Source organism: Pocillopora verrucosa, chromosome 9 (genome assembly GCF_036669915.1).
Source record: "Pocillopora verrucosa isolate sample1 chromosome 9, ASM3666991v2, whole genome shotgun sequence".
NCBI lineage: Eukaryota > Metazoa > Cnidaria > Anthozoa > Scleractinia > Pocilloporidae > Pocillopora > Pocillopora verrucosa.
In genome coordinates this window covers 8,556,330-8,578,732 of record NC_089320.1, presented here as the reverse complement: position 1 = coordinate 8,578,732, position 22,403 = coordinate 8,556,330, and the positions used below count along the sequence as shown (strand labels likewise).

General features: G+C 36.1%; 2 protein-coding genes across 2 annotated transcripts in view; one reads left to right on the top strand and one right to left on the bottom strand.

Annotated features, from left to right (window-relative positions):
• LOC131773876 (probable 28S rRNA (cytosine(4447)-C(5))-methyltransferase) overlaps window positions 1-10,405 on the bottom strand; it is a 29,235-nt gene extending 18,830 nt beyond the window's left edge. Inside the window, exons 1-7 of the mRNA XM_059089843.2 lie at window positions 10,229-10,405; window positions 8,256-8,286; window positions 7,710-7,752; window positions 6,401-6,429; window positions 5,153-5,208; window positions 1,635-1,668; window positions 1,378-1,459 (exon numbers count right to left, since the gene is read on the bottom strand). Of these exons, the coding sequence (XP_058945826.2) occupies window positions 1,378-1,459; window positions 1,635-1,668; window positions 5,153-5,208; window positions 6,401-6,429; window positions 7,710-7,752; window positions 8,256-8,286; window positions 10,229-10,340 (387 nt within the window). The 5' untranslated portion in view covers window positions 10,341-10,405. The remainder of the gene's footprint in view (window positions 1-1,377; window positions 1,460-1,634; window positions 1,669-5,152; window positions 5,209-6,400; window positions 6,430-7,709; window positions 7,753-8,255; window positions 8,287-10,228) is intronic.
• An 87-nt stretch (window positions 10,406-10,492) lies between these two features.
• On the top strand, window positions 10,493-22,163 carry LOC131773963 (large subunit GTPase 1 homolog). Its single transcript, XM_066172258.1, has 16 exons — window positions 10,493-10,675; window positions 11,150-11,267; window positions 13,790-13,910; window positions 14,509-14,595; window positions 15,162-15,248; window positions 15,532-15,592; window positions 15,956-16,038; window positions 16,356-16,440; window positions 17,179-17,847; window positions 18,379-18,480; window positions 18,622-18,762; window positions 19,306-19,432; window positions 20,030-20,109; window positions 20,229-20,360; window positions 20,912-20,944; window positions 21,441-22,163. The coding sequence occupies exons 1-16, from the start codon at window positions 10,586-10,588 to the stop codon at window positions 21,609-21,611; spliced, it is 2,187 nt and encodes a 728-aa protein (XP_066028355.1). The 5' UTR covers window positions 10,493-10,585; the 3' UTR covers window positions 21,612-22,163.
• The last annotated feature ends 240 nt before the right edge of the window (window positions 22,164-22,403 follow it).

Here is a 22,403-nt window from a genome sequence, read left to right as displayed (position 1 = left end):
AGAGCATAGCATTGGCCCCATAGAGGAGAAAGTGTAAGCAGTGAAAGAAGCAAGTGCCCTGAGAATTCTTTGCTGGAAAGAAGACAAGTTTGTCTGTGTCTGGGGGAAAGCACAAAAGGAGGCTTTCAACATGCTAAGAAGGGATCTGACAGGAGCATCCATGTTAGCCTACTGTAACTAGAAAGCTCACACGCAGGTCACTGTGGACACCAGCCCAGTTACACTTGATACTTTCCTAGTACAAGATACAACACACAATGACTCAAACAGAGAAAGAAGCACTAGCCCTTGGGTGGGCCTGCCAGTAATTTTATTTGCATTTGTATGGCCTCCCAGAGTTTGACTTGGTGACTGACCATCAAGCATTAAAGACCATCTATGGCCACAGATCAAAGCCATCCACTCCCATTAAACATTGGGTGTTGAGATTACAACCCTACAATTACATAGTTCATTACATCACTTCCAGAGATAATATTGAAGATGTCTCATGATTAACGTTGAAATGCGTCAAATGGACATGTTGCAGATTAAAAACATGTGTGTTTCAGTTCCACTGTAGGCAAAGCCTCTGGCCTTGAAGATTGAGGAAATTGAAGAAGTTTTGTTTGACGGCAAAGCACTTGCACACAAGTCTTTGGAGACTAGTGACTGGAGTGAGGCTTCAAAAGCCTTTTCCCTAGTAGGTGGTGAGTTAACTTATATTGGCCAGGTTCTGTTGAAAGGTTCCCAGAAAGCTGTGGAAGAGTGTTCTAGAATTGGCCCATGTAGGTCACCAGGGAATCATGAAAACCAACGGACAGTTGAGAACAAAGGTTTGGTGGCCCAGCAAAAACAAAGATGAAGAGAGGAAATGTAGGAATATAGGGAATATTTTGGTTGTCAGTTGGTGTCAAAGTAAGCTTCCTACTAAGCCCACATGAGAGAGCCTGGCAGGAGATCACAGCAGATCTGTTGGGGCCCTTACCCACAGGATAACACTTACTATTTGAAGTAGATTATCTATCAAGATGGATGGAAGTAGATGTGCTCCCTTCTACAAATGTTACAATTATCAAATGTCTTGACAGCCATTTTGCAAGGTATGGTGTGTTGGTTGGTTTAGCAACTTATATTGGGTCCAAATTTGTGTCAGAGGTGAAGAAGACGTATCTAGTGAAAATGGCTATCATATACCACCACAATATACACTATTGTGGCCAAGAGCCAATGGTGAAGTGGAGCATGAGAACTGTTCACTGATTGTGGTACCGGTAACTAGATCCAGGACCTTCAGATTTTGTTGATGCAGAACACACCATAGTAGTTAAATACTGACTTTGTACAATCAATAGCATACCAACATCATCAATTTAAGTGCCTATAGCATGTGCTTACCATGAAATCATCCTGGTCATCACTACCTTCCCCATCCTTCTTAGCAAGTTTTAGCCAGTTGGCATTGCTATCACTAAAAGGACTGAACAATTATAACTTAAAGTAAGTTATAATTCCTGACACAAACAATATTCATTCAATAACATGGACAATGTTCACTAGCTATTATCATTTTAACTAATTGATTGAAAACAAAAAAAAAACAGCAATCGTATTTTGATGACACTACAATCATGATTAACAGCTTAGTGTCTTACTTTGACTTGATATTTAACTTAACAAATTCTTCACCTGAAAATGATAAGAACAGCCATAGCTTAGAAACTGGGTGAATATAATAGTGACTAAATTGCTTGCAACTTGGAGTACTGCTTGTGATCAGATCTTCTAAGCCTGCATGCTTTCCAGTTTTTACCTTCTTCTCTATACAATTTTATTAAAAAGCATTAGTTACAAACACTATGAACTCAAAACCCATGAAAATCTTGTGAAATAATTCATTGTAAATTCCCAGATTTTTCACAGGATTTTCATGGTTAAATCAATGACATTTTCATGGTCTCAGTGCCATGAAAAAGACCTGAAAAATCCCATGAAAAACCTGTGAAAATTTCCATATTCACGACCCATGAAATATTGAGTAAAGTGACCTAGAAGCCATGAAATACCCATGAAAATGGCATTTCATGGCCTTTTCAAAGGTACTGAGAAACCCATGAATTTCAAGCCCAAAATTTCATGGGGTCAAAGTTCACTAGTTTTTAATGGGTTGCAGCAAATCATGACCCATGAATATCCTGTGAATATGTAAAAAATTCATTGACCATGAAAATTTTCCTTGAATTTTCATGGCCTCTACATGGTTTTTTCATGGCACATGAAAGTTAATTGCCAGTTAGTTTTCATGGGGTTGTTAGGAATATGCAAGCACCATGAAAATTCTTTGGAAACCCTATGAATTTGGAATTAAAAATTCTTCACTTTTCTTGTACCAAAGACTGTACTACAGCGTATAGCTTGCAGTATACCATAACTGTAATACATACACTATCACTTAAATTATACACTGAAGAACTAACCTATCTGTGAAACTTCTTGGTCCTGTTGTACAAGCACACACACATGAAAGACATGACCAGAAGTCTGGATTCTCTGATAGTTTATTTTGTTTCACCAGCTGTACATAAATATTACTTTAGGATTCCAAAATTGTGATAATTCAGTTTACACTTTCTTAAATAAAAAAAGTTGGTATGAAATTTTCTGCATAAAATTAAGATGTTAATGATTTTTAGCTCTATTTTGATATTACTGATTTTCCTTGTGGAGACAGATTCTGCTCCTATATTTCTGTTTATTTAAACTATTTTGAAGGTATATAAATAAATTTGATGTGAAAAATATTTGGACGAAATTATTGAAAATATACTCACTGGTTTGATGTATTTTTGTCTAAACTTCAAATATCATTTCCTTCGTCTAATATCATGTGTAAAATGTTATGGACAGTTATTATAATGTCTATTTATGTAACAGCATTCATGTAAATTTCTTGATATGTTTTACACTTGTGATCAATACTCTCAAGGTAACTAACAACAAAACAATTACCAACTTTCTGCACTCTTGCATGTGTGAAGATATATCTATGGCTGACTATGTCAGTGTCTCTCTGTTTTGGCCACCTGAATGTGCCATCCTTCTTTCGGTTATCATTACTATTTGCATCTTCATCATCATTTGAACCAAGATAGGCTGCTTTAGCAAGTTTGCTTTTCCTTTCATCAGTTTTGTAGACCAACACTCTTCACTGTTTGCAAAATAAAGGGAGCACATCATCAGTTATCTAAGAGCCTTTCTTATGTACGTACTAAACCTAGAAATGGATAACTCGCCAAAACAGGTTCTTTTCAACATGAAGCCGTCAGATATTAAGCGACGCACTGTGGAAGTGGGGTGAGGTATTTCGTATTCAGAATTTGACTGTATTTTTTATTCCTAAGAACGGTCGAAAGTATTTCCATACAAACTCTTGTGATGTTTCGCCAGATGATCACAGAATAAAGATTTTCAAGTTAAATCAATAGTTAGTGCGCGCGCTCCGATGTTTACGCGTAATAAGATGACCAAGCTTGAACTTACCCCTTCACGTTGTAATGCATATCGATAACTTCATCTTGAGGAAACCTCTTTGAAAAAACTTTTCAGACGGTCCATTGCGTTGATCTGGAAAAAAAGAGACTGCTACACAAACACTACGAGAAATGTAATTGGAATGGAACCATTCCGTTCGAGGTACGAAAAAAACCGCCACTTCTTCGTAAATCACGTGTACTTTCACGTGGTGACCTTAGGTCATCGCAGCCATCATAGGTCAGCGGTCACATAGTGACCTCACAGGTTATCGTGATCGACGTTACGAAATGACTCCGAAGAGGTCTCGTTGCTGCGTCTGTAATCTTACAAAATAAAGCAGCACAAAAAGCTGTTCGGTATTTGGAATTCGAAGCAAGTAACAATCGACAGGACATCAGAGTCCAAGAAAGTCAGAGCTGACATCGACAGTGATTCCTGTGAAAGCGATCACGAAATCAACAACGATGTTGTAGAAGGCAATCTCAATGAATACATGAAGGTAACGTTTCATCCCGACTGAGAAGATGGCCTGACTCTGTTAACCGGCGACTCTATGAACGAGGTAAAAATAGCATTTTTTTCAGGTTACATTTGCACACTATTCAAAGTTCCAAATTGAGGTGACAAAGTGATTGATTTTTCATTGTTTTGTTCCACATTTCGTGTAGATGCAATGCGTACTATTGCTGTGCAATTTAAGCATCTGTACTCTGCAGCTGCCTTACAGGAAAAGCCCTAGAAGATTCCTCAGTCGTAAGAATGTAAGAGAAGGCCTTGAACAGGTTTCCAGAGTCATGGCTAACAATCAAAGCCAGCAGTGAGGCAGAAAAAAAATCAACAAAGTCGTCCAGGCATGGCGAAGGCAAAAATGCCCCAAAAAATCAAAGTGAGGATCAAACATCTGGGTCATTGCCTCCAGCCTCATTTGTCTCAACAAAGGAGCAAATTGAAGATCCATTGTTTTTAGTCATTGTTTTGTGATTTCCTGTACATTTTACGTTAACAAAGGCCACTTAAGATGTTTAGGGACATTTTCATTCGACAGTTTTCGCGCTGTACACCAAAATTCCATCAGTGGATAAATTTATAACAAGTCAGTTCCACGGATCATGAAAGTCAGCTCGTTGATAAATCAGTGACTGTGATGAACTCATTAATACCACTTTTAATGGCCTATGGATTTATCAATGAAATTCATGGGCAACAGATTTCAGGGAATATTCATGGCCCATTAATTTTGTTCTCCCAAAACAAATAAATTGTTAGCCCATGAAATGCTGTTTGATTGCAATTCATGGGCATGAAATTCATTCTGACGACTTTCTGGGGAAACTAATGGGTCATGAAAGTAGACTTTGAAGAAATTCATGGGTCATGAAAGTAGGCATATAAAGAAATTCATGGGTCATGAAATTAATTCTGGTGACTATCATGGCAAATCAATGGGTCATAAAAATAGACTTTGAAGAAATTCATGGGTCATGAAAAAAATTCCCCTAATTCATGGAAAATTCAGGGCTAAAAATAACCCCATGAAATTTCATTTTGCAGTATTCATGGGCCATGAAATGATCTTCATGGGTTTTTCACATGAAATTCATGGAATTTTCATAAAACTACAGTTCATAGTGAAACAAACCACTTGATTCTTCAGCTTCCTGTGTCTCTTCAGCATCAGATAAAGATCGTTTCATTCTAACAAAAATACAAATGATCATGCACCAATTAATATTCACCACTTATGGATCAAAATACAGACAAACCTTTGAGACAAATATTAATACTTCATTATCCATGTATTTAATCAAAATAACAAAACATGACTCTGTTTTGAACAATAATACCATACAGGTCTGTTTTAAGGAGGTTCAAGGGACAACAAAAGAGTTTGGAAGTTACAATCCACCAAATAATTTGTGTTGTGAAAAAACTATCTTGAGCAAACCTAAGTATCCATTGTTGATGTAAATGTACAAGTGAGGGACTATGTTGATGAGCTCCAAAGCAGTTTTCAGATGTGTCTTTTACTAGTAAGTGTTAAATTGACATGACATGTTACATTCTCTATGGTTTGTTTTGCTATGATACATTTCATGCTCTAAGATACTGTATATTCTCTGCCTTATTAAAAAAAAAACAGTTTGAAATTTACCCCAAAATATGTGTACCGTATTTACCCTTGTATAATGCGCACTTTCTTTCTACGAAAATAACCATCAAAATCGCGGTGCGTATTATACACGGTTTCTATTGTTTTTCAAGTACGTCCTAATTTGCATACGTTAAAAACACAAGAAAGAAAGTAACAAAAGCCCAGTAGTAACTGGTCTTTATTGGCTTGAGTTAAATAATCTACCGATGAAACATTTTCAATTTCGATCCACAAACACAACAAAGAAAGTAACGAAAGTCTCGTAGTAATTGGTCTTTATTAGCTTGAGTTAAATAATCTACTGATGAAACATTTTCAATTTCGATCCATAAATAAATTTAGTAGAGTATTTAAGAAACAGCTGACGAGATAAACATTACGATCGTACCGTATTACTGTAATCACAAGCGATAAGAAATTCGAAATGGTAACGAAACTTACCACTGCAAAACGTCAGTTGTAGGAAGAATTAACGATTTTTTTTGCTCCGAAAACTTTTGTTTATGAAAAATTTGGTCAAAAATCGGGATGCGTATTATACATGGGCGCGTATTATACACGGGTAAATACGGTATATGTGAAGTTTAAGTTTCCTTTAAAGCTCTGGTATCTTGCACCATCTGTGGTGATCCCAAGGGGATGAAAATAACACAATAATACCTCTGAATTACATGCAGATAAACCGTGACTAGGAAATTTTCAATAAGATTGAAAAATAAGATAAATGTACACTACCTTGCCTTCTTAGAGCTCTTCACCTCAGACTGGAAATAATTTAAAAATTAAAGTTATAAAAAACCAAGCAATCAGTTCCAGCCATATCTTACAACTGCACATGACAATTGCCAAGCTTTTTGACAGCAGAAAGAAGACAAAGACAAAAACCCTCTGATTTGGATTAGGTGTGTAGATTTAAAACCTCTACCTCAGCCTTATGTTCTCAAACACGGAGCAATAGCTATGGACCAGGAGCTTTAAATGACCAAGCCACTCTCTTGCACATTTTTTAGCCTGTCATGCAGATTGCAATTAAATCTTTGTATCAAAATAATTTTCAGGTTTTCTATTTCTTTGCAAGACATGAATCTGGTGGTATTTTTGGTAGCTGATAAAAGATGATAATTTTTCTTATTTTATCACTGATAAACATATTCTCTTTCCACAGCCATTCCCCTGACAACCACAACTTTTCACTCATCCCTCTTATGTTAATTACCAGCCATGGTCAAAACACATTTATTTAACTCCACAGGAAACAACAACTGACTCACAACTGATCTGAGGTTGGGCACCTTGAAACTCCCACCAATTTGTGTTACAGCCCACACAGAGAAAATTTTTTTGAAGTCATGGTCACAAAAATTTTTCAAACAAGAACTTAGGTAATTAAACAGCTTCTCTGGGTTAAAAGCTCCTAATCTACACCCACAATGCCATGTAAATTTTGAAAGACTCCTGCAAAAAGCAAAATTTGGACAAAAGCTTTCCTGATCTAAACAAAACAGACCTTAACTCCAATTCTCAGGAAATTCTGCAATGCCAAGTGTTAAAACATGAAATGCCTCACCTCGCTCCTCTTTTAAGTAAGGAGTTATAACAGAACACTTAATGACTGACCCCGTGGCTAACAGTGGGTTTTGTTTCCCCAGACCTAACACGTTCCTCAAGGCATACCAGCAGGCAACATTGATGGCCCAAGGAAACAATTCTCACTGTTTCCCCCTGGGCCAGTTGTTCAGTGCTTATTACTTTAATCAGACATACAAAGAATTACCCGCTTTATTTTAAATGATATTGTAAAATACATCAAATTGAGAATTTTAATGATCTTGGCATAAAATGAATTCAAACTACTTTGACTTTATTCCTTTTTTTTTCTGCAAAGTACAAGGAACAAAGGGAAATACATGTACAAATTAAAATAGGATTGGTACTGGACTGTAATGTTTCCTGATGATAACAATATTCATGAATAAAGACTACCAGTTACTGGTAAGCATAGTTATTCTCAGAAGTGATCTCTTGGAACTATTTCAACTATTACCTTGCTTTTCCCTGGCACACTTCCACTCTGATGTTTCAACTTTCTAAAAATAAATAAAAATATGACCTTTATTGAAGTTAGAATTAATGGAAAGGGCCACTGGAGCACAATAATAATTGACCACCTAAGTTTTACATGCCACAAGGTAAAAGTTTCATGGAGCCTTTTTTTTACTTTATTCACAGCTCTTTTTTGTATTAGATCCTGCCTAACACCTCTAACCCTTCTCAAGATTGACAAATTAAAATATTTCCTATGTACACCTGCAAGTTCATGATGCAGTATACCCTACATGATGAGGCAGATTTTCAGCTGTCAAATATTCAGTGCAAAATGACAATTTGAAATTATTTTATACTTATACTCTTCTCTCAATTGAATACCATCACATGAAGCAAAAAAGAATGATTATTTTGACACAAAATTGATTTCTACAGGCATTTCAGGTGACTGATATGTGTAAAAAGTAAAATTTTTGGCTAATATATGACTGACTTTAATACATTTCACAAACAAACAGCATTCTTAAATAGTACTAAAACTCACCTTTTCCTCGAATTCTGAACATTGCTCCCATCTGAATTAAGAAAGCATGCTAATCAGTAATTGATAACATTTTTCTTCCACACTTCATTGCAAGCGAGGTAGGATGTAGTTTCTTAGGCTCTTACCGAAATATTTTAAATGCTCAAAAGCCAACTTTCTCAAAGGATTTCACACATGTTTAGCATGTAAGATAAGTGTTGTAAAAATTGAGTGTGGTACAACAATCTCCTTTGAGGTGCAAATGTAACAGGATGGGCTCAGAAAATCCTGGAAAGTTTCTTTCTCAACTCAAGGATTTTGTTTATGGGAGCAAGGTTTTGCTGTTGATGGAATCACATTGACAATGCTGCTATATTTATTGTTGATATATCAGCACATGATAAACCAGTCCATTGAATAGATTAGGAGCTACAGCTCAGCCAATTAAGAGAACTTTTTATAGTGCAATTCTGAATTCAGCCAAGTACTGATAGCCCATGCCACAAATTAAAAAAGGAAGACAGATTTTGAGCTATTTTCATATTCTAAATGAAACAAGCCTTATTATTTCTCATAAGCACTTGTCCATTCTCTGAAAGGACCAGAAAGCCTTAAACCCTTTGCAACCCAATATCAGCTTTCATATTCTCTACACCATTCTCTACACATTTCCTAAGATACTGATGAGAAGAATTTGTCCAACAATCAAGAGCTTCTTCAGTTGGTGACTATTTCCTCTATTCTCTTTACCTAAATATGTGATTCAGGAGTGATATTGTAACAAGAAATAGGATGCTAGATGTAGGGTTCAAAGTCCTTTGAGAATACACAATAAATTAAAGCACATTACTGGTACATCATTCAACAGATGAGTAAGTGGGTAATTTAGTATTATCAACGAGTTCATGATGTAAATTGGCCATCATAAAAGACTCTAAAAGCCAAGATTTCCAATGTTAGCCTTTCTTCACAGTGATTGGAGGAATTGTGGGTTGTGTGTGGGTAATTATATGCATCAATATGATGTTGTTTTGTTGACAAGTGTCTGAAGGTAGGCTATGACTTGGTTGCCAAGGTGATCTCCTTTCTTCTGGGGATATTTACTCTGATAAAGAGCTATTGCTAAAAATGTCAGCTTTAGAATCTCTTCAGGGTATTCGATTCAATTGATTAAGCTAGATCATCTTGTAATACCCCCACTAGCACAGCAACATAGTTTCTATAGAAACTTAACCCATTTAACTATTTGTTGAGGAGATTGCTCCCCTATCTCTATTCTGTTTCTATGTTTATTGCACCTACCCCTCCAGTGCTATTAGTTAGGTCTTTTCTATAAATACATAAAAATGTATACTGAGTTATAACTATGCTTTGCATGGTTCTTATCTATGATCCATTAGCATTAGTGAACAGACAAGTAGATGACATCATTATTAACAACATTTTGCTCTTTAATTATCATTAATAAAACAGATAGATTCCATAATGCTGTGGGTCTGTTCAGTAGTAGACTAGTAGAAGATATCAAAATGCAATGAGAACAGCAGTGACCTACTCTACTGCCCCTTGTGTGCCATTTATTTGTTGATACCACATTTTGAGGTATTTTGTAACCTACCACTGAACAGACGCATCTAGCAAAAAAGAATCCACTTGTTAAGTCTAATATGAAACTTTGAATCACAATAAAAATCTACGCTGTTTCATGATTTAAGCCCTAGGCCTGGTATGTTTTATTGCTATGAAAGAGATGCTTTGGATGAATTCGTTTCTGAATGACTAAATTAATCGTGAAGTAACATAAATTGTCCCTAAAGGGCTCCGTTACAATCGTTCACAAGATTTTAAACAACCACACCTAATGGCCATGTCACATCTCATAAGTCCTTTTAAATTTTCAAAATCAGTCCCTACTTCTACTTCGTGATGATGAAGATTTAGCTTGGTTTTGTTTTGTTCTTTACTGGATCACATTGAATGGCTACTTTGCTTACCTAACTGTTTCGGTAACTTTGGCGCTGGTTGCTTCTTTGCCTTCCTCCCAGGACCCTTTTTCGGTGGGTTTTCTTGAGTAGATCCCTTACTCGAAAGTTTTCTTCTTCCCATAACAGTACAGTCCCAGAAACTTTAAAGGCTCCACTAAATTCTTGCTCCTTGATTGTAATGCCTGCACGTGTGTCGTGGGAAGAGTACTGGGAACGAACATTACACTGTGTGTTTGGGACATGTGAAACCTCCAGGAGGCTTACACGAATCAATATTTGGAATTCAGTGGCAGCATGTGACTGTCGCAGAACGATGATACCTCGTTGTTGGCTGAAAATGATTTTGTAATTATTATTTTAATTCAAATGGGCAAGAAAAACCAAAACGCTTTGGGGAAGAGTATCATAAAACAAAGTGCTAAGAGTAGGGGGAACATCAAGCACGCAAATAGTTGGGTAAGTGATCTTTCAGGTAATTTAGTGTTAACAACTGAGTTGAAAACGTAAATTGGCCACCGTAAAGGGTAAAAACGGTGGCCAATTTACGTTTTCAACTCAGTAGTTAACACTAAATTACCTGCTATACTCTCCCACCGACGCGAAGTTTCATTTGGTCATCTGAGACGTATTCTAACTTTGAGAAGTTGGTGAATTTCTTTATTTTATTTTCCCTTTGTGCTCTGTATCACATATTCTCAAATTCTACTTTTCAACTTGGTTGAACAGTCTTCTCTGCTTTAAACCTCGATTGGAAGTACATGAACTTGTTCTTTACTAACGATACGAGGACGTTGCTTAACACATTCACACTGCTGAGCTGAACATGAATATAAATTCCAAGTGATTCTAAAGACTATTTTCATTTTTTTTTAAGAGGAGAAATTTTCTTGAGTTTTGCTTAATAGAAAGTCTAAATCTTCTTCTCATTAGCTACATAGCAGTGAAGTTGACAATGAAGCAGGACCTAGTCTACAGTCCATCACAGAACAAAGTGCCTTGGATGATTTCTTGGCAACAGCTGAACTCGCTGGTACAGAGTTCATGGCAGGTGAAGTTATTGTTATGTTAATGGAGTTCACGATGTCTGCTTCATGTATATTTACTGTACTTAACATTAACAAGTAATTAAGTTTTTACTTATTATTTTGGAGATATTTTTAAAGTTCCTTTTTTTTTAATTTAAGGGAGGTTGGGTCTAGAAAAAGTTTATCTCATTTAGAAGAACTTTTCTTCAGGAGTTAGAAAATAACTGTCATTTTGTTCACTCTACATTGCAATTGTGATGGGAGTGCTATGAAATTGGTCTTATTTCCAACTTTTGTGGCTAGAAGCATGCCATCTTGGACATGACATCGGCTATGACATAGCAGTAGTCAAACTTAGTTTGACCCTTTGTCCTTGTTGACCTGTTTGACCTTTGTGACAAGAATATTCTAGTAATTAAACTATGGTGAACTGTCTTGTGGTTGAATATCAAAATACACATCAAAATACAAAAGGAAAAGGCATAAGCTTTGACAAGCTACTGGAAAGTGAAATATTTAAAAAACTTTGGCTGGCAAAAACTCTGAGAAGTGTCAAAATGAAGCCCCTAAGCAAAATGTATGGGCATGAAAGTTGTCCTTGTTGACCTTCACTTGAAATTCAAAGCTATGTTGACTTTTTCTATAATCAGCATAAATTTCATCTTATCTTTTCTATTCAAATAAATTGAAGCTCAAAATGGTGATAGACCACATGTGGTAAATTCTTAGTGATTGAATGAAAATTATACTTTGCTAATTAAGGGCCCATATTTATTTATTCAATCCATATTGATTTGACACCATACTATTGTACATAGCAGTAATAAATGTCCTCCAACCAACTACTTGACATAAATATTCAATACTGATACTTTCAAAAGAAATTGAAAGTATCATTTTAGTTTCAATTATCTTGAGGTAATTTCTAATGTAATCACTGTTTGACAGAGAGGACTTTCTAGTGCTCATTATAATTAATGAAGCCCTTCATCTTCTCACAATTCACAACATTTCAAACAATTTAGAATGAAAAATAATGTGGTGAATCAAATTCTAAGCACAAAAGATTACATCACCACTTGCAACTTAAAGCTAAAAGCAGAAACAAAATTTAATTCTTAACAACTTTTGCTTTTTATGTGCATTAAGTTTGAAAACTGAATTTTGTCAGTGTTTCTGCAAAGGATGATCTTCAAGTCTATCCTTTCTAACTTGTTTCATGCCAACCAGGGCTGTTCTAAGGCACAACTGACTGGTGCTCAGTAATATGCTGAAGCTGGGTTCCTGAAATGGCAAAAATAATTTTTCATTCAGGTAGATATGTGAAATGAATCTGTCTTGGGCACTGCAGTCTTCTTTATCAAAATAATACTCCAGAGCTAGGATTTTTTTGAGGAAAAACTATCTCTGCCTTTCAAATTGAGTAGATGACCTAATACATTTAATTCTTGGCGACATATATATTCTAGTTTTCTGTAGGCTTTCAGTGGTCACAAAAGTAGGTGGATGTTACTCCTTGAAACTCAATTTCCTGGCCTTCTTTGTCAACAGAGGTTCTTCTTCCTCTGAACACAAGCTATGTTGTATTTGAAACATAAATGGATGTATTACACCCTCTGGTTTAAAATCCAAGTTGAGAATTTAATCAGTAGGACTCTCCTCATTGCTGTTTTCCTTTTGCACATCCATCTTAGCAGGAATTTAAGTCAGCATGCTTGACTATTGCTATGTCATAGTTATGTTATAACAAAGATGATGGTTTTTAACTTGAAAATGCTTGTTTTTAGCTCAAATGAATAGCCATTTAGGATAATGCAAGTAAGGAAATTTTGATATGGCTAAACTTTTCTAAACCTTACTTTCCCTTTAAATGATACCAGGAGACTGACTTTTATAGGAGATTTATTCTTTTATTCATCTAGTTATTACTGTGAAATTTAGAAAAGTCTCAGGGTTGATAAAATTTTGGAAATGTTTGTGATGTTGTGACCATCACTTATTATGGTTACATTTATCTCAAGTGTGGTTAAATTTTTGTTCATGCAACCAAGATAATCCAGAAATGTTATTGGTGTTCATGGTTATAAGAGCTGCCAGCTATCAAAATTCCACAAACTTTTCATGGTTGAGTGATGACCTAAATATTGGCTCCTTGAGATTTCAAGTAGTAACCTTCATGCAACTTTATATAAATTGCCTTGAGATGTATTACAAATTTGATTCTGAATGCCACCATTTGGCAAAAAAAATCTCAATAACCTGGCCTTGCATGTATAACATCTCAGAGTTGGTTCATGAACAACTGCTGATCTTAGTCAGAGTAATTATGGTAAAAATCACAGTTTAAGTCAAGAATACTTTTTTGTGTTCAGTACAGCACCTCATTGCTTTAAAAAAATTTGTGAAGAGATGGAAAAGGGAGAAATATAAGCAAAGTTCAAGATGGAGGCTATGGTAGTCAAACTGCTACATGAAAATCATATATCAATAACATGGTCAATCATTTGTAGAACATTTGTCTTTTGAAACATTTTTCTTATTACAGAAAAGTTGAACACAACAATTGTGACACCAGGGAGTAATGAGGGTCTCCTGAGTAGTGAAACTGCTGCTGCCATTAAACAAGCACAGAGGGACAACCAGCATTTCCTCAGGATTCCTCGCAGGTTTATTCATACTGATTTTGTGGTCTAAATTTTTCCTTGGCTTCAAAATTTTCAAAGCAGTTTTATTCTTGTGCTCTTTCTCTTTTATCATGGTAAAAGATCAAAGACAAATGAAAATACATATTAAACTGGTTTTTGAACTTTTGAGCAATATCAACAACTTCATTTTTTGTTCCTGATAGTTACAAGTCAAGTAACAGCAGTTATAAACTACATGTATTTCAAAGAGTACAGGCTGCCCTTCATTACCAGAAAGGGCTAGAAAGATACACCAGCCACACTTAGTGTGATTTATTAATGTATTTTGGGGTCAGATACCTCTCATGCATGCACACCCACACAAAACACAAAAAAGCAGAAAAAAAAAATAAAGAAGCAGGACAAACAGCAGACAAAGAAAACTAAGGAAGATGCTATTTTTATGCAATGGAAAGCCAGTAAAAATGAGGGTTAAAAAAAAATGCAATTAGTGCTAAGAATAAGAGTGGACTTCAGAAAGAAAATTTGAACCACTATGTTGATAGAGTGCATTTCCATTAAGGACCATGGCTCATGATTGTCAGAAATTGATAACATGATTATGATTTTTACCTTAAAGGCCAAACTGGAATGAGCACATGACAGCTGAGGATCTAGACCAAATAGAAAAGGACAGTTTTCTTGAATGGAGAAGACACCTTGCCCAGTAAGAATCTTTCCTTCCATAAAGTGGAACATCTTAGTTAGGTTCAGCACAGTGATTTTTATAAACATGCATTGGTTGAAATGGATGGGTGTCATAGAGATTTTTATCATTCCAGTTTTTTCATCAGCAGTGAACAAAAGGATCTCTAGCACAAGTTAAATGAAGCTGTCATTTAACATGCATGATATGCTCTCTTAAACAACATGTGGTCATGTTTTTGTAACATATACAAGAACAGTATCAAATATGTTTTATTAAAAGTTCCGTCATAAAGGTAAAAGTTGACTGTGAGTAGTTGAGAAAATCTTAAGGTGTTTTGATCTCATCATAGCTATTATAACCAATATTAAATGACTTTTATGAATTCCATTGATAATTACTGTTAGTAATGATTGTTGATTGTTATTATCATTAGTATAATTATAATAATATAAGAATTAACTATCATTGCCTTGATAAAATTTATACTACACACTTGGATTATTAATACATGAGCATCCCTTTAACAGGTATTTCCCCAAATATCCACACTGAGTAATTCCTTAAAAATGAAATAATTTCTCTAGGTTGCAAGAGAAAGAATATATACTTCTTACACCATTTGAGCGCAATCTTGCATTTTGGAGACAGTTGTGGAGAGTGATTGAACGCAGGTAGAAGATTTCTTTAGAACCATACTTAACAGCTGACAGGCAGACATATGATGATTTGAATAACAGGAATACTTGTACATGTAATTTTAACACAGTAAAGTCAAACAAAAAATCCTGAACTTCATCAAAATTTGGTCAGAACTATTACTTTCACTTAGCTTGTTTATCATTGCAAATTGTACTTAATTTTGGATAATTAAGTCATGCAGCCACATGCTCTGTCCCTTTTTTTGTACAATTCGAGGATTCCTTAATTAATCAATAACATTTTTTATCTCTATAGTGATGTGGTTGTCCAGATTGTAGATGCAAGGAATCCCCTCTTGTTTAGATGTGAAGATTTGGTAAGAAATCGTTTTCATTCAATTTTTTTAATATTGGTGACTGTTACTACACTTCAACTAAGAAGGAATAGGCATAGTGCCTCATAAACTGAAGAATGACCAATCCAGGTGAGGGTGGTGCAGTAACAGGTCTACGTGAGATGTCCCTGTCCTTGCACCATGAGGAATAACCAGAACCTTTGTCTCCTTGTTAACACAAGGAATGTGCTAAAGTTCTTGTGTCTTAAATGTTATTCAATTTCCTAAGTGCATCTGGGGTACATAAACTGTGCATACTTCATGGAACATGATGGGGAGGTGTTTTTTGTAAATGAAATTTGTTAGCATTGGTTTGCTCTAAAATCCAATTTTACTTCTTTCTAGGAGAATTATGTGATAGAAGTGGATCCAAAAAAATGCAACCTCCTTCTTATAAATAAAGCAGACTTGTTATCTCTAGAGCAGAGGTAAAAACTTAACCATTATTGTAAAAAGTTTTTTGAAGTTGACATTCAATAATTTCATATTGCAACCAATCAGACCTGGTTGACATGAAAAATAATTACTATCCTTATGACAATAAGGAAAAACGTAATGAGCAACTTCACCAATAGTTGATTTATGTAGACAACAGTTGAATGATGGATCTGGTAAACTTTTTGACCATGAATATGAATATGTTCCAAACAGTTACTCATTCATTCCTTCCTCCTCTGTATAAGTGAGCATCAACCACAAGTATGTTGTTATTGCTTAGAGATTCTTGTCTGTTGACAACACACAGATATTCCTGGTCAAGATATTTCAGGAGTATTGGGTTACCAGTGGCTTTCTGGTCTGCACAACAAGAGACTGAGCGGCTCTCAGTTGTAAGTCCAGTTTAGATGTTGCAAACATAAAGTTTTAAATGTAGTTTTTTGTCAATGACTGTGAATATATGAAAGTCATATATTTGAACTGCAGATAAAGACGTGAATATGAAAGCGATCTTCTCACTAATGAACACTACTTGAGCAGTAGTGAAAATAAGGCCTGAAAAAAAATTCTGGCCAGTACGGGATTTGAACCCATGTTCATTACTGTGAAGATGGCTTTCATATTCACGGCTTTAATTGCAGTTCATATATTCACAGTTGTTTACTGGCCACTTCACGGGTTTATTTGGAACCAGCTCTCAGTTGGCTCGTTAGCTCAGTTGGTAAAGCACTGCACTGGTATCACAGGGGTCATGGGTTCAAATCCCGAACAGGCCTGAATTTTTTTTCAGGCCTTATCTTCACTACTGCTCAAGTAGTGTTCATTACTATGAAGATCGCTTTTATATTCATGTAGTTTTTTTTTCTTCAAGCAAGGTGTCTGAAAGCTTCAAGCCACATAGGTTATTCTGAAAAAGGATTCTGATAAAAGTTGAAAGCATTCTGATAAATTTATAGACTTAATGTCACAATTGCATTAGAGAAAGGGGAAATACCCTTTGATAAACAATCGTGCTATTTACTCTTCTTCTTGCCAGAAAATGACTTTCATATAAATATGTTCTCTTGATAATGGCGTGCAGTAGATGTTTCGTCAAAAAGTGGTCAATTCAAATATTTTTTTCTTTTCAGCTAAATGCTGCTTCTGAAGAGGAAGAGAACTCTGAACAAGATGAAGAGAAAATAGAAGGGGACGAAGACGATGAAGGGGAAGAATATGAAGAACAAAGTGTTACATTGTGGTCAAAACTCTCACAAATGACTTTTGAAAATGACGATCAACAAGCAACTATTCAGGATCCTCATGCTGTATCTGATGCAGACCAAGTTTCGTTAACTTCACATGATAAGATATCTGAAGATAAATGTGAAGATTTAATGTCAACTCCACAGAGCACGTTTGACACAGACTTGAAACATTTTAAGTCAAATGTTGAAGACAAAGGTAACAGTTCTTTGTATTCCTATGAAAGTGAACAGTCCTTGGATTCAGAAAAAGTGAAACAACTTTCTGTCACTACAAAGGCTGGTAGTTTATCTGGTCATGGCTCAGTGAATGAAATATCCTCAAAGAAAGAACTCAAAGAAAGAGAAACAACTGATAACAGTCTTGATCCCTGCTTGGAAAATACATCTGAGGTTGTTGAACAGTCTACTACAGACTTTGAAAGCTTTGATGATGAGTTCTCAGCAAAGCTACTAACGAGAGACGAATTGTTAGCTTTGTTTCAAATGCTACATACAAAAAAGATACAAAACACAGTTGGTGATTCACACAGTATCCTCACTACTGTTGGTTTGGTAAGTAAACTCGAGATGTGTCCATTGGGTATACCACTCAGGTGAATAACTCGTACCCATTGACTTGCCTAGACAAAAGAACAAATGAATTTGTTTCCCGTTTTGGGACATTTACTAGAGAGGAAATAATTTTGATCAACTGGGCGACTGTTTTAAGTAAAAAAACTCCAAAAATTGAAAAAAGTTGTTTAGTTTACACAGTGTCCAGAGAATGCGACAGGAGGCTCAAGCAACAAAAACTTCCATGTTGGGTCGATTTTAAGTGTTCCTGTAATTCATCGCTAAGTAGCTTTGATTCCTAATGATTTTCGTAATGAACACAGGTCATTTGGCTAGTTTAAAGCAGCATTGTTTTGGCTTTTTCTTCATTATATACCTCAGTGTCGATAAATGTGGTAGATGTTTACTACCATAGGTAGGTATTTCGGTTTGAAGCAGAATACAATGAATTATCACACTCTAGGAGTGATTCTTATCTTGTACATAAAAACTTCACTCGTTCATGTCCATTTTTCATCACACCTTGAACAGGTTGGTTATCCCAATGTGGGGAAAAGTTCAACGATCAACACACTTCTAAATGACAAGAAAGTCCCAGTATCAGCTACTCCTGGACGAACAAAGCACTTTCAGGTATTGAACATTTTACCAAATTGAAGTAGTTGTGGTTAACACACAAAGCCTGAGTACTCAGTCAGTATCACAAGCTCGCAGATGAAAATCGCGAAGCGCGTCCTTTTTGCTTGTAAATATTTTACGACTGTTTTATTTCAGACACTGTATGTCAATGATGAGGTGCTGCTGTGTGACTGTCCAGGCTTGGTCTTCCCATCGTTTGTGTCCACTAAAGCCGACATGATCCTTAATGGGATATTACCGATTGACCAAATGAGAGACCACGTCCCAGCTGTGTCTCTGATATCCTTTACATGTCGGCCATTGTTGACTCAGTAATCTTACATCGAAGTTACTTTGTGCGCTTTCCTACACTGCCACAATCTTTTTTTTATTGTTGGGCCACTTCGTAAAATACCATATTACTCTTACATATGTCTGATTCTTTGGAATTCCTTTGTTGTTTTGCTTCCCTTGTAGATAATTTGCATACTTTTTAGAATTGTAGGAATGAATAGCAGTGCTAATGCTAGCTGATTAAAGTTAAGTTTTTGTGATGTTCAAGTTCCTAGGTAGTCTTTATATCTGCCTTAACTGTTATTGGAGATGTCTCAATCAAACGGAATGCTACTCTACAGTTCGTACTTGCATCCTGAATTCCGATGTACCATTGAGACAAAGAAAGCTGAGCTTGCCTCTTTAGCAGGCCTATTGCACTAATCGAACTGGCTTGTAGCTTTGCGTAGATTTTTACTTAATCTGTTGTTTCATAATTTTTTTATTTGCAATCCGGAAACTTTTGGAAGTAGACTATTAGATTATACTGTTTCCTTTAACTGAAACCACCTTTGTCAGAGAATCCCTCGCGGTGTTCTTGAAGTAGTGTATGGTATAAACATTGTCCCACCCCAGGAGGGAGAGGATCCCAACAGAGCTCCTCATGCCGAAGAGCTACTCTCCTCTTATGGCTGTAAGTTGAGCTCATTTTCGTGATTCATAAAATGTTCGCTAGATTTGGTTAAATTTGTCAAATTTTCACAAGTCATTGTATCTACAATACCTTTTCACATATTAATTTACATAACAAAGGAAGAAAGAAAGAAATATGATGAAAAAAAGGTAAAATCCGTAGCAGAGCCACGGAAAACAGTTTTATTTGTAAATTTTGCAAATTTTAACAAGCCCATGGAAAAAGTCGAATCTGTTACATCTACTTTCAATCCTGTAATCAAGTAGTTTCTCGTTCTTTATTATTCGAGAACAGCCAGTGTCATAGCGTTGGCCTCTAGCTTATTTTGCCCTTGCTCCTGTTTCTTCGCAATGCCCACCGCCGTAACTGGCCGGCTTTGGACATCCAAGTAGTCGAACAAAATCTACTTTTCAGGGGTAAATAATGACTATATGTTGTTGTTGTTTTTAAGCAATCACAGTATGGAATTTTAAACTAGGTAATTTCTTGCGGGATAAGCCTTAGTGGGAAAGTTGATAATAGGAAATTAGAGCTTTAGAACTGGCAGTAAAATATAAGGGAGCATTGACTTAATGATTGGGGAAAATTTTTTCTCAGATACCAGAGGTTTTATGACATCACATGGTATCCCGGATGAATCCAGGTCAGCTCGATACATTCTCAAGGATTATGTTAAGGTATGTGATTCAGCTGATGATGTACATCGGTAAGTTGTCTTGCCCTCTTCTTACACAACACAAATCTTGTGTATCCTCTTGAAGGAAATTTTGTACTGAGGTGTTTTTATCTTACGCAGGGCAAACTTCTCTATTGCATTGCACCTCCTGGACAGGACGAAAGTGAATTTCAGCAGATTGGATACAAACTACAAAGCATCGCTGACATTGAAAGAAAAGATAAGCAAGCCAAAAAGAGAGCCCAGAAGCAGGTACACTTGTCGGTACGCTTGTTTGCAGTGAAGGTTATCCAGACTGAAATTTTGAAAAATGACAAAAATAGCTTAGGTTGCAGTTTTGATGTTTGCCTTGAGAAATGAAAGTTGGTCGTCCAATTTGCTTCAAAACTGTCCATGAGTGGAAGAAAATTATAGTAATAACTTCTAAAAAAAAAAAAAGAAGGAAAAAAGCGCCGTCTATCACGCGAGGCAATGAAATTCGGCGAAAAAATAATTGTGTCTGTTAGTAAGCGCGGCGTAACCCCGCTCACCGCACGCAGAGTTTATGTGCTACAGGACTTTTGTCGCCACTTTCTTTTAACACACGCGACGGACCTAGGCCGGGAAAGAGGAACTGCTCCTAGGCTTTGCAGAATACCAGTGGATAGTGAAGGAGGCAATTTTGAAAAAAATGCTTGCGAAATGTGAAGTGATTGTCCAAATATCTTGCAGTTTGTTCAGTAATGTTTCCTTGTCTGCTGTGAATTACTTACGTTGATCCTAGAGCATGACCTCTGATTTACCAATTACTGTCTCATATTTAGACAAGCGATGTGGACAAGAACTTCTTTAAACAGGTAATTCGTCCAGCATAGATCATTCAACTTCTCTTCCCTCTCCAGAGACTCTTTGTCATTTAACAAATAGATTCCAAGTTGCCGTGCGTCTGTTCAGTAATAGATCACAGATGACGTCAAAATGTGGAGGAACAAAAAAGTGGCACACGAGGTGCAGCCGAGTGTGTTACTGATGTTCTCACCACATTTTGACGTCCTCTGTGATCTATTACTGAACAGACGCACGGCAACATGGAATCTATTTGTTTTATATAATAAAGAATTAAAATATATGGGAAAAAAGTTTTAATGATGACGTCATCTATACGTCTGTCCTCCAATAGATCATAAGTGAGAGCTAATCAGAATGCGTGCATAACTGAGCTTATTATATAATTAATTATAGATTATGATTTATTAAAAGAGGAGAGAGCTTAAGGCACTTTACAATTTACAGCTAGAAGAGAAAATAACAATTACAGCGACAAAAATCTTTGTCTGTTTGTTTTATTTTTAGCAGGGGCAAGTTCGCTGGTTTACGCGAGGTTTTCACGCCACAGAGTCAAGCCAATATGGGGCGGCGGCAATCCCAGCACTAGAGGGTAATGCGGGCATGCCTTATAAACCATGGAAGAAACACTATAATAGAAACAAGAGGGAGAAGCTCCGTAGGCTTGTGAACAAGTAAAAATCATGTGGATCACAGGCATCATATTTGTAGTAACTCTGTTTTTTACTTGTTGTCGACAATTTTCCCCAGCTATCACCATTAAGAGAGAGCAGAAAAAAAGGAGCAACTTTAATCAACTTTCCTTGATCATTTTGATATCATGTTTAGCCAACGTCTTAACTGGTTTTTGTGACGAGAATACCAAATAAAACGATAACCGGTAATAAGTCAGCGGTGGTCAGGTTGAAAAGTTTTCTCTAATACATGCCTGACTTACCATCCATAATTTTAATATTTTATTGCACGCAGTTTCTCACAAAATTACTACCGAAACACAAGGTCGTAGTCAGATGAATGGCCAAAGTTGGTTTCCTTCCAGTGGTAATTCACACGATTCTCTTATGTGAAATGATGATGAGAGTCGGATGCAGAGAACGCGGTACTAAAAACAGAGAGAGTAATTAAACAAAATAGATTGCTCTTCATATCCCAAGTGGTCTGTTGGTAGCCTTTTAGTGTTGGGATGAATAAAAGTACCTCTTAAATTTAAAAGAGGACAGGTATTGCCAATAGCGTGAAAGATGTGAAATCCTAATCCCACTAATATACATGAGTTCAATTGTGAGTCATCTGGTCTAGCGGCGAGTCACTTCATAACTGAATCTTACAAACAAAGTAAAAAGGTAATCTTTATGCCCGTAAATGTATTAGCGAGTCAACGTTTTAAGTGTGTTGCAGTTGTGAAAGTTTGTGTTAAACCAGGTAGTTATAAATAACTATAATTCGTCATCTAATGTCTTTCCTTTTTAA

Bases quoted from the DNA above. Each gene is read 5' to 3' on its own strand.
- LOC131773963 (XM_066172258.1), top strand. From the start codon at position 10,586: ATGGGCAAGAAAAACCAAAACGCTTTGGGGAAGAGTATCATAAAACAA. The intron at 15,593-15,955 runs GTAAGAAATCGT...ACTTCTTTCTAG, and splicing joins TGTTTAGATGTGAAGATTTG to GAGAATTATGTGATAGAAGT. The intron at 18,763-19,305 runs CTGATATCCTTT...TTTAACTGAAAC, and splicing joins ACCACGTCCCAGCTGTGTCT to CACCTTTGTCAGAGAATCCC.